At 45.5% G+C, this 12,416-nt stretch overlaps 1 protein-coding gene across 1 annotated transcript in view; it reads left to right on the top strand.

Annotated features, from left to right (window-relative positions):
• Positions 1-11,900, top strand: part of LOC139412975 (radixin-like) — a 38,311-nt gene extending 26,411 nt beyond the window's left edge. Inside the window, exons 4-14 of the mRNA XM_071159908.1 lie at positions 840-935; positions 1,661-1,783; positions 2,374-2,525; positions 2,650-2,733; positions 2,885-3,031; positions 3,635-3,731; positions 3,941-4,104; positions 4,567-4,697; positions 7,521-7,774; positions 7,928-8,164; positions 8,342-11,900. Of these exons, the coding sequence (XP_071016009.1) occupies positions 840-935; positions 1,661-1,783; positions 2,374-2,525; positions 2,650-2,733; positions 2,885-3,031; positions 3,635-3,731; positions 3,941-4,104; positions 4,567-4,697; positions 7,521-7,774; positions 7,928-8,164; positions 8,342-8,506 (1,650 nt within the window). The 3' untranslated portion in view covers positions 8,507-11,900. The remainder of the gene's footprint in view (positions 1-839; positions 936-1,660; positions 1,784-2,373; positions 2,526-2,649; positions 2,734-2,884; positions 3,032-3,634; positions 3,732-3,940; positions 4,105-4,566; positions 4,698-7,520; positions 7,775-7,927; positions 8,165-8,341) is intronic.
• The last annotated feature ends 516 nt before the right edge of the window (positions 11,901-12,416 follow it).

Genomic DNA, 12,416 nt, shown 5'->3' with positions numbered 1-12,416 from the left:
CAAATAAATAAATAAATTGTCCGATTTAATCGGTATCGGCTTTTTTGGTCCTCCAATAATCGGTATTGGCGTTGAAAAATCATAATCGGTCGACCTCTAATTGTAATGTCCGAGCCTCATTTCTATCCCTGTTGAGGTCCCTATATGCCTGTAAAGCTACTCTGTAACGCATGTTAAAGATATCGCCGTGACAATCAACAGTACCAGAGCATTTTCTCACAAACAGAAACTGGAGATCATTTAGGAGGGCTGAAGAACTGTAGTGAATGAGACCATTGATGCGCAGGCAGGTGGCGACTGTCCTGGACGGTGTGTCCAGCTGCCTTCTTACACTTCACAGTGTGTGTTTTGTATTCCCAGTACACACACACACACACACACACGCACACGCACAATCCATTTCCAGGGAATCAGCAGGAGTTATGGCCATCCGCCTCATTGCCCTCCTCTGCAGTTAACAGACAGAGTGGATCTAAGTAGCTTGTTGCCGCGTGTCAACTGGCTGGGCTATTAGTCACCCTCCAAGAGTTAACGGTGAGCCCAGGGCCCACTTTGGAGAAGTTATGCCACTGTGGGCCCATCGCTGCCGAGGAGCCTCCAGTCCAGGCAGATGCTAAAACGCCCCTCTCAATTAAACCTGCATTGCAGTATATTTATTTACACAGTAACATGTGAGCCTAACTTTCATCCTAGTCACATGAAGTCTGAACTTTTGTCATGAAACAAATGGTTGCTAGCATGTTGCGTTCTATAGGACTTTTCACATGAGAAATGTGACCTTTTTCAGTAATCCCACCCTCCCAACTGTTTAATGGTGGAGTATTGTCTGATGTTAACAGGTGGTGAAGACGGTGGGGCTTCGAGAGGTCTGGTTCTTCGGACTGCAGTACGTGGACAGCAAGGGTTACAGCACGTGGCTGAAGCTTAATAAAAAGGTGTCTTCTCTCATTCTCTCTCTCGTGGTTTCTCTTGGTTTCTCTATCTCTTCTCTTACTCTCTGTTTCCAGAGCGGCTGCCAGCAGGCAGTCAGTTTGAGCTGGTTATTAGGCTGTGGTCAGGGGGCCTCAAATGTGCACTTTCACAGACTTCCTGTCACACTCAGGCCAAAGACCCTCCGACCCCCAAAAAAACTGCTCTGAAGTGCCTGTAAAAGACAGCGAGAGAGAGGGAGTGTGTGTGTGTTGTTGGAACTAGTTCAGTAGTCGTAGAGCAGTGTGGTTCTGTCAGGGTGATCTACAGCAGGATTTATTTTAACAGCTGTCTCCAGTGGAAATTGTTCTGATTCTAGGCCCCGGAGTCTGGGACGTAAGCGGCTGTAAAGAGGGTCCAATCCTATCACTAATTAGGATAAGATTAGATAACATAAGTTTGTTCATACCTTTATGGCGTCATAACCAACTTCTATGATTTAGCTTTATAGCCCAGCTTATAAAGCTTAGATTGTAAAGCTTCTAGATCCTCCCAAGTATCTCAATAGTCAAACATGGATGCTTACTGAGCATGCATCTTAGCCAGCCACGTTTTTCCCCTGTCAGTGCAGATAAGGGAGAGGAGACAAGGCGATAGAAGACACTCCAGACTACTGACAGTCGTCTAGTCTACCTCTAGTGGTTTTGTTGTCTGTACAGGGCTTTAAAGGTGTTGTCCTTGTCCCCTCTAGGTGACAGCCCAGGACGTAAAGAAGGAGAACCCTCTGCAGTTTAAGTTCCGGGCCAAGTTCTTCCCTGAGGACGTGTCTGAGGAGCTGATCCAGGAGATCACACAGAGACTCTTCTTCCTGCAGGTAACTGACACTAGCTGTGTTCCAATACTCATACTAACCATACTATTTGGGACATAAATTGAGAATGTAGTATGCTTATTGGTCATAGTATATATATATTTATAGTATGCCAAAAGTTTCCGGATGTTGTACATTCGCCAAAATACGAAGTATGCAAACAGTGGACACTATTTCTGTGGTTTTAGGGCCCATAATGTAATTCTTCAGAAAATGGGTGTGGCTTCAACAGTACACTCAACTGAAAGGATACCGTTAGTTCATCTTTGTATACAAATAGTATGTAGTATACAGTATGTTAGTATGGGTATTCTAGCAACGCTTCTGTCTTTGTCGCACAGTGATGACACCACGTCAGTCGGGGGGGAGGCTTTTCATTGTTGGTCTAGGATTCTAAGTCATCAGTATTCTAAGTCTTGACAGTCAAAAACAGACATACAAAAAAATAAGAGTATTTGTTTTACTCGTGGTGTCTTGATGCCAAATCCTTCCTAAGTTCAGTACCTTACTGGGCAAGGTGAGATGAGGTCACATGACCTCTACTTTATTTCTCCCTTTTTGTTTTCCTCTCTCCTTTTGGCTTCTCTGACCAGGTGAAGGAGGCCATTTTGAATGATGAGAACTACTGTCCCCCGGAGACTGCCGTGCTGCTGGCATCCTACTCTGTCCAGGCCAAGTACACCGACTACAACAAAGACAGCCACAAGCCTGGCTACCTCACCAACGACAGACTGCTGCCACAGAGGTGAGTGGCCACTGGCCAGAAGCAGGGATATCCCGGAGTCATGCACCATCCACATACTAACAAGGAATCCTGGAATGTTTTTTTAATTTTTTAAATTTCCTCTGGAATGTTCTGTGTTGTGTAGAGTCCTGGAGCAGCACAAGCTCACCAAGGAGCAGTGGGAGGACCGGATACAGACCTGGCATGAGGAGCACCGAGGCATGCTCAGGTCTGTGTGGATTTCCTTCTCTTTCTCTGTGTGTGTTTATGAGGGTTATTGGGAGAGGTGTTTTGTCTCGTAGAAGGTGCATTTGTCTGAATGGTTCCACCACATCGAGACATTTCCATGTCAGAAACGTAACGATGTGCTTTTCCCCCAGAGAGGACTCTATGATGGAGTACCTGAAGATAGCTCAGGACCTGGAGATGTACGGAGTCAACTACTTTGAGATCAAGAACAAGAAGGGGACAGAGCTGTGGCTGGGAGTGGACGCCCTGGGACTCAACATCTATGAACACGAAGACAAGTCAGTCTCACTACTACAGCTGTATGAACTATGGCTGGCCTATTGGAAATCTACTGTAATGATAAGCAGATGTTTAATCAGATTTCACCTAGTTGTTCTACTTTACAAACTGTAGTTTGAGTGTTGGGGTGAATGAAAGATGTCCAAGAAGAAAAGAGAGAAAGAGAAGGATGAGTAAATGTTACTTTTAGCAGTAGAGGAGAGGGGGGTGGGGGAAGAGAGAGTAAGTAGGGTCTGTTACTCTTCCTTTCTTCCCCTCATTTGTGGATGTGACACAACTGTGGCACGGCTTTGAAATGGTTTCCCGTCCTGCCACTCAGACCCATTCCCTTTCTTTCCCAACACTGACCTCAGATCAGCTGGTAGACAATAATGCAGTGCCACATTCTTGAGTAGAGACCTGCATTGGCAGGACTGAAATCTGATCACAGATCAGTATAGTATACAGCAATTGACTTGGATTTGGACGTCTCTCACCTATCATCGCCATCTGCTGGCAGCTTTTATAGAACAATATTTTACACCCCAAAATACAACTTAATTTTGAATATTGAAAACTGTTTGTGTGCATCATTTACCAAATATCTTACATTTCCCGCCCAGACTGACACCAAAGATCGGCTTCCCTTGGAGCGAGATCCGAAACATCTCCTTCAACGACAAGAAGTTTGTCATCAAACCCATCGACAAGAAAGCTCCAGTAAGTCTCCCTTCGTCTGATTTTCCTTTAAGATCCTAAAACAACAAGATGTGAAGGCACAGATCCCTTTTCCAGAACACTTTAATAAGTAGTAGTGAATTATACTCTAAAGAGTTTATCATATTCTCTGTTGTCAAACATAGTAATCTCATGGTCTACCTAGCCATCCTAACGGTTTCCCCTGAACCCGGTCTCCTGTGTCCCTGTAGGACTTTGTGTTCTACGCGCCACGGTTGCGGATCAACAAGCGGATCCTGGCTCTGTGTATGGGGAACCACGAGCTGTACATGAGGAGGAGGAAGCCTGACACCATCGAGGTGCAGCAGATGAAGGCCCAGGCCAGAGAGGAGAAACACCACAAACAGCAGGAGAGGTACAGGAGGAGCACATAGACACACACTAACGCAGACACACACCTTCTGACAATACCCTGGATCAGCACCACTAGAGGGCAGTATTAGACTGTATATAAATTGCTATCAAGGATATTTACTTTACTTTCATAGTCATAGCTATATGTTGACAGAAATGAAAGCCTATGTAGAGACATTCCATAGCAGGTATGCTGTATATTTGAACCTTTCTAGCAAACAACATCACCTTTTCAGAATATTTTATAAAGTCAATAATATCCAGAATGTTGATATTACATACAGACATTAACAAGACATCATGTACAATACATGTTAGTTTGATACCCTGGATATTACTGTACACTTTAATAAGATACAAAATCACTTGAGGTGACGATGAAAAACACACCTATATAGTGCTTCGTTGCAAGGGTTCATTTCCTGGCGGTTAGATGAGATATCCCTTCCTCAATTCCTGACAGAGCCCAGCTGGAGAACGAGAAGAAGAAACGAGAGCACGCAGAGAAAGAGAAGGAGAGAATAGAGCGAGAGAAGGACGAACTGATGGAGAGACTGAGGCTGATCGAGGACCAGACAATGAGGGCCCAGGAAGGTACCAGTCAGCCTCTTCCCACAGCTCCCCAGAAGTTCAACCCTCTAACTTTCCTCCTGTCTTCCCACAGCTCCCCAGAAGTTCAACCCTCTAACTTTCCTCTTGTCTCTGTACAAGTGTAGACACTCTATAATACCACATTCATTCAGCATTCATGCAATATCTGCACCTCTTATTTGCCATGGAGGAATTATATATTTACTTTGTGTTTAAAATCTATATTGACCCAGGGCAATATCAGGTGCAAATGTTGCACTGTTGTAAATGCAAGGTAAACCTGTCTCTGGCGTCACCTGGAGGGTTTTCGTGGTGTTGATATGTGGGCTCTACATGGGGCTGTTGGTTGGTCAATGTCGGTCAGTATGCCAATGGGACCTGACCCTAACCTTCTAGACTGGTCCTCACTGCACCGCGGTACTAAACTCTCATCTCTTACTTCTTATAGGACTGTTCTCAGCACCAGGTAAACATTAAGTCCACTCAGAAACACTTATTTTAACCCCCTCCCTCCCAACACTACCATCTGATCTTATAGACTTGGGTGGTGTGTTGAGAGAGAGAGAGACGACCACATTGTGTTCCAGTGGTATAGACTGACTTGGGCAGTGTGTTGAGAGAGAGACAGACATCCACATTGTGTTCCAGTGGTATAGACTGACTTGGGAGAGAGAGACATCCACATTGTGTTCCAGTGGTATAGACTGACTTGGGCGGTGTGTTGAGAGACATCCACATTGTGTTCCAGTGGTATAGACTGACTTGGGCGGTGTGTTGAGAGACATCCACATTGTGTTCCAGTGGTATAGACTGACTTGGGTGGTGTGTTGAGAGAGAGACAGACATCCACATTGTGTTCCAGTGGTATAGACTGACTTGGGCGGTGTGTTGAGAGAGAGATCCACATTGTGTTCCAGTGGTATAGACTGACTTGGGAGAGAGAGACATCCACATTGTGTTCCAGTGGTATAGACTGACTTGGGCGGTGTGTTGAGACATCCACATTGTGTTCCAGTGGTATAGACTGACTTGGGCGGTGTGTTGAGAGAGAGAGAGAGACATCCACATTGTGTTCCAGTGGTATAGACTGACTTGGGCGGTGTGTTGAGAGAGAGAGACATCCATGTTGTGTTCCAGTGGTATAGACTGACTTGGGCGGTGTGTTGAGAGAGAGAGAGAGGGAGAGAGAGACATCCACATTGTGTTCCAGTGGTATAGACTGACTTGGGTGGTGTGTTGAGAGAGAGGGAGAGAGAGACATCCACATTGTGTTCCAGTGGTATAGACTGACTTGGGCGGTGTGTTGATAGAGAGAGAGACATCCACATTGTGTTCCAGTGGTATAGACTGACTTGGGTGGTGTGTTGAGGGAGAGAGAGACATCCACATTGTGTTCCAGTGGTATAGACTGACTTGGTGGTGTGTTGAGAGAGAGAGACATCCACATTGTGTTCCAGTGTTATAGACTGACTTGGGCGGTGTGTTGAGAGAGAGAGACACATCTACATTGTGTTCCAGTGGTATAGACTGACTTGGTGGTGTGTTGAGAGAGAGAGAGAGAGACATCCACATTGTGTTCCAGTGGTATAGACTGACTTGGGCGGTGTGTTGAGAGACGCATCCACATTGTGTTCCAGTGGTATAGACTGACTTGGTGGTGTGTTGAGAGAGAGAGAGACATCCACATTGTGTTCCAGTGGTATAGACTGACTTGGGTGGTGTGTTGAGAGACATCCACATTGTGTTCCAGTGGTATAGACTGACTTGGGCGGTGTGTTGAGAGAGAGAGAGACATCCACATTGTGTTCCAGTGGTATAGACTGACTTAGGCGGTGTGTTGAGAGAGAGAGACATCCACATTGTGTTCCAGTGGTATAGACTGACTTGGGCGGTGTGTTGAGAGAGAGAGACATCCACATTGTGTTCCAGTGGTATAGACTGACTTGGGCGGTGTGTTGAGAGAGAGAGACATCCACATTGTGTTCCAGTGGTATAGACTGACTTGGGCGGTGTGTTGAGAGAGAGAGACATCCACATTGTGTTCCAGTGGTATAGACTGACTTGGTCGGTGTGTTGAGAGAGAGAGAGAGACATCCACATTGTGTTCCAGTGGTACAGACTGACTTGGGCGGTGTGTTGAGAGAGAGAGACATCCACATTGTGTTCCAGTGGTATAGACTGACTTGGGCGGTGTGTTGAGAGAGAGAGAGAGAGAGACATCCACATTGTGTTCCAGTGGTATAGACTGACTTGGGCGGTGTGTTGAGAGAGAGAGACATCCACATTGTGTTCCAGTGGTATAGACTGACTTGGGCGGTGTGTTGAGAGAGAGAGAGAGACGCATCCACATTGTGTTCCAGTGGTATAGACTGACTTGGTGGTGTGTTGAGAGAGACATCCACATTGTGTTCCAGTGGTATAGACTGACTTGGGCGGTGTGTTGAGAGAGAGATCCACATTGTGTTCCAGTGGTATAGACTGACTTGGGCGGTGTGTTGAGAGAGAGACATCCACATTGTGTTCCAGTGGTATAGACTGACTTGGGCGGTGTGTTGAGAGAGAGAGACATCCATGTTGTTTTCTTTTTTTGTTCCATACTGTTTTTACTGTTGTGTGGGGGTCCTCTCTCACTGTTTATAGGTCGTTTTGTTGTTGTTCTTAAAGTCAATCACACTTTTTGTGAGATCATGGCTGACCGAGCATCCCATTGGTCACATTGTAAAAATTGTGGGTGCTGCTGGACATGGTTTGAGGAAGACGAACAGCGAAAAGGGTTGTTTTTTGAGACTGTCTAACGGACTTTGTGTATTTTGTTCATGGTCACAGAGTTGGAGGAGCAGACACGCAGGGCCCTGGAGCTGGAGCAGGAGAGGAAGAGAGCCAGGGAGGAGGCGGAGAGGCTGGAGAGGGAGAGACAGGCAGCGGAGGAGGCCAAGGCGGAGCTGGCCAGGCAGGCCGCTGACCAGATGAAGAACCAGGAACAACTGGCCGCTGAGCTGGGCGAGTTCACCGCCAAAATAGCCCTGTTGGAGGAAGCCAAGAGGAAAAAGGAAGAGGAGGCCACTGAATGGCAGCAGAAGGTAACCACCTCCCTACGTTCTACACTGTGTCCTGGTTACAATATAGACTACACTGTATAGAATCAGTCAGTTGTAGGTTGTACTGATTTGTTCTATAATGTTGCACCTTCCAGAATAAGTCCCATAACTCGCCAGCACTCCCCTTCTACCCAGGCCATCTCAGCCCAGGACGACCTGGAGAAGACCAAGGAGGAGCTGAAGACCGTGATGACGATCCCGTCGACGCCAGCGGGCGGCTCCACGGAGAGCGAGCACGAGGAGCAGGACGAGAACCACGCCGAGGATGCCGCCGAGCTCTCCCTGGAGGGCGTGAGTGCCCTGGACCTGCGCAGCGAGGAGGAGCGCGTCACCGAGGCCCAGAAGAACGAGCGCCTCAAGAAACAGCTGCAGGTCGGTCCCCTCTGACCTCTAACCTTTAACCTCAAGACCTGATGACCTCCCCTTAAAGGGCCTTCTTTAGTTGCTTGATGGCGTTAACTGTCATTGAGAGGTTTCAATCAATCAACCCTCTCTCTACCCCCCCTTTCTCCACCTCTCTCTACCCTCTCCCTTTCTCTCCTCCCCCAGGTGTTGAGCTCGGAGCTGGCTGAAGCCATAGACGATACCATGAAGACCCAGAATGACATGCTTCACGCGGAGAACGTGAAGGCCGGGAGAGACAAGTACAAGACCCTACGTCAGATCCGCCTGGGCAACACCAAGCAGCGCATCGACGAGTTTGAGTCCATGTGATCTATTCTGGGTTCCCCCATCCGTTCGTTGGCGACTCGCTTTTCACCAGAACAACAGGCGCTGTCCCTCCTACACCCCCCCCCCCCCCCCCCCCTTTCCCCGTACCCATACCCGCAAAGGTTCCAGAGGGCACGGCCGCCATCGCCTCAAACTTTGCCAAAGCTCTGCCCGCATCTCCATCAGGAATCGGGCGCAAGCAATGCTTTGCACCATTCCAAAAGTGGTATTCTCCTTGTATTGCAAAGAATGTGTCTGTGCTTTGCTTTCAAATATCTAATGTGGAGACACAAGAAAAACCAAAATGGGAAAGATTAGATTTTTAAGCGAACAGGGCTATGGGAAGCTTTGTTGTTCTTGCCAGAAAGCTAGTATGCAATGCTTTAGTATTACTGACTCTGTTGTCTTCAGTTGAACGTATTGATGCTGTCTGGTACTTTCAAACCTCTTTGCTTTTGTTCTGATCTATGGTTATAACACGTTTTATTGAAGCCCTGTTTAAGTTCTCTGTTCTCATTGTTAACTTTGACGGTAGATTGGTCCGAGGCTGGTAGAGGCTTGTGTTAGGGGATCGATCCATTCAGGTATGTTGTGAACCATTTTCAAAACATTGAATTGTTTTAAAAGATATGAGCCTATGAGTAACAGGGTTGACGTGTTCTGCCCGACCCACTCCGTCTCCTACCACAAAATGGCCAAAAAGAGTAGAACCAGCTCACCTGCTTTTACACTATGATTTGACTATTAGATGTTCAATGTTTTCTTTTGGAGAAAAACACATTTAGAAAGGAATAGTTTCACCATATTAAAGTGAGAGTTCAGTTGTCGTAACAGGGTTGACCTTTAAAATGAGAGACCAGGTTTTTTGGTAACCTTAAAATGAATCGCTAATCGCATTAAATAAAGTCTTCAGAAATGTCTTCGTCAAAGCAACAAAATAACTATTGCTGAACAATATGGTGAAAACCTGGAGAAATTGTTAACTGGGTTAAAATCTTCTTGGAAGACGGAGGCGAATGCTGAATTTTGCCACTAAGTCTTTATTCATATAAAAATCTGATTAATTGAATTTACCATGTGGTCTATATTAAAGAGCACTTCATTTGAAAAGAACAGGCTTTTAAAATGTCTATATTGATTCACCATTTCTACTTAAAATATCAAAGGGATGCAACAGGAAGTCACTTTGTGGAACGGCCCTACGATCTAGACTCTGAGCATCAGTGCAAAGCCACTACACCAGTCTTGAGGAGAGGTGTGAGTCTTGATGAATGAAAGACTGGTCTCCAATGGGAAGCCAATGATTTCACGTGATAAGGTTGTAGAATATAGTGAGATTTGATTTGGTGCTCAAGGATACATAATGTTGTGAAACACATTTGGTCTGAGATAAGCTGATAGTATGATGGAGATAAGCTAATTGGTTAGGTGTGTGTGTGCGAGAGACCGGTAGGAAGAGAGAGCGGAAGCTGTTAGTTTAGCTCCTGTGAGCTGACTCCTGTTTCATGTCCAGTCACCATAGATGGTTTCCTCTGCCTACCAGCTCACAAAGGCCTGGAAAAGACAGAGATGCTTAAGTGCTGTGAGAGTGCCAGTATTGTCTGTCTGCATAGTAGTGACTTTTTGAAGAGGCAAACCATGGTCTTTCTGGCTGAAGAGCCCATGAAAATGTTAGTCCTCATCAGAGAACAGATCTCTACCTCAATACTGTAACCATGGTGACTGACCAAACAAACACTCGGTCTCAAATCCCCTCCCACAGATTGAGTTTTGACTGGCTTGACAAATTCAGACTAGGAGGCGATGTAGCTTTATTGGTTAACGTTTCAACTGAAATGAGTGCTATTTTTATGCCAGGTGTACTTTCAAGCGATGACACATTGAAGTGTCACTAGTGGAGACAATTGATCAAAAAATGATACTAAGTTTGGAGCTAGTTTTACATGGTGGTCTCTCTGAGATATCTACCTTGTGTTTTGTGTTACTACCTTCTGTTACTGAAGTTTCTCTGAACTGTAACTACACCTAAATTATACAGATCAAAGGTCACGCAAGCCAATCCAACACTGAGGACACGGCTGTGAGTCTGCAGTGGACTGTTCTGATACTGTCAGTAGTAAGGTTGAGAACTTCCGTGACCCAGGCTGTGTAGACATGGTGTCTGTGTCCTGTAGTAGTGGAGCTGGTTTGACTGGTTATCATGAAACTCTGTTTGGACTCGGGACCTGCATGTCTGCCGACAGCCAACTGGGGCCAGAATAGGACCATGTTTCTCCTCTGCTGCTGGACAGATCTGCTCACCATTCTCTCTCTGCCACAGCTGTCAGCAGGATGGATGGAAACTCAATGGCAGAGTGCCACCATTTTAGGACTGTGAAGAGACAGACCAGTGCAGATGTTAGAAGTGAATGTGCCCCCCTATTTATACGCTCTCATTAGAGGGACCCAGCCTCTTGGGTCAACCCCACCACCTCAATGTTATGTTCAGTGGGAATAGAGGACAGGCCAATAAAAACATTTTCAGACCTTGATCTTTTCACTTACTGCAAATCAAATTAACTCCAGCATTGTGGATAAATGTTACTGGTAAGTTTTGAACGGGAGTGTTCAGTTTAAAATGTGCAATCGGATGGAATGTATTTTTTGTTATGCTACACTAGACAGCTGGTTTAAGTTTAGATCTTAAAGCCAGAGTTTTAATCTGGAGGACACTGAAGGGGCTTGACCCAAACCTGCCTTTTCGCTAACCCAGTGAGTGTCCAAATATAGGGGTTGTATTTGCCATAGCAGGTGAAAAAACTGTGCTTCCAACTGTTATTTTTGTAACGTGTTCCAAGATCAAACTATCTACCAGCATGCATCAGTAGCTCACTGGAGGTGAAAAGAGAACTACTCTACATGCCAGCATCCCCCATATTTAGGGCAGGGTGCATTGAGTTGGGCTTTTCAAATTGGCTGAGCCTGTTAGCCTGCTTGTGTCGCCTCCAGTGAGGGCCGTGTCAGTGATGCCTGTGTTGGAACCAGCTGTCATGTATGTGGTTCAGTTTTTCCTTATGTTCATACTAGCGTTTCTGTAAGATAAAGGCCTGGGTGGAGCTTAGTCCATTGGTTTCACAATAAAAGTTTAAAATGAAGTTGCCTTTTTATATATAACAAATATAGTATTGGTTTAAATGATTGGTACCTCTGACACCAGTAAAAGTTATGTTGATCAGTGATTCTTTAGACGAACCTCGAACAATACTGTTCATGCTTGGTTATAACAAGAACATACAATGAGCAGTTCATCTTTTGATCTGAAAATGTTAATTTTCTCAGTGTCCTATCTGATCACATCAGGAAATGTAAAGCCAAATTAACTATTTAGTTAATTGCCATTGACTTGTTGCACATCAAATTGGTGTTTTTCTTTATTTGAACCATATGAGGTCATTGTGGCCATCTCCATTTTGAAGTAGTTAATTTTCAAGGTTGGTGATGGAATGTTTCCTCACAAGTATAATTAATTGGTTGACCCCTCCCGATGACCTGGATGGAATTATGTGATCCTTCTTTAACCCATAGGAAGTCCCACCTAGCTGACGACTTCAAACTCGTGAAAGGCCTCAATGGCGCTGCCCATGCTAAAACAGGCTTTTGGGCATTAGTCTATCTGTATGGATGAAACCCTGTCAGTCCGTGGGCAGAGTATGCAGGTGAGTCAAATGGCATCACACACAGGGTTGCCAGTTCAAATCCCAATGATACATTTGTTTTCCAACATACTAATCACATTTCAAAACTAACAGTCTAAATGAACAGCTTTAAATATGTGAAAAAACAAGCATGGTGCCCTCCCCCCTGTTGGTGTAGTGGACTAGGCACTGGGACCAGAAGGTCACAGGTTCTAATCTTGATGATGCCGAGGCTTGAA

This window comes from Oncorhynchus clarkii, chromosome 7 (genome assembly GCF_045791955.1).
Source record: "Oncorhynchus clarkii lewisi isolate Uvic-CL-2024 chromosome 7, UVic_Ocla_1.0, whole genome shotgun sequence".
Classification (NCBI taxonomy): Eukaryota; Metazoa; Chordata; class Actinopteri; order Salmoniformes; family Salmonidae; genus Oncorhynchus; species Oncorhynchus clarkii.
The sequence above is the reverse complement of the archived record's forward strand: the minus strand, read 5'-3'. Positions and strand labels throughout refer to the sequence as shown.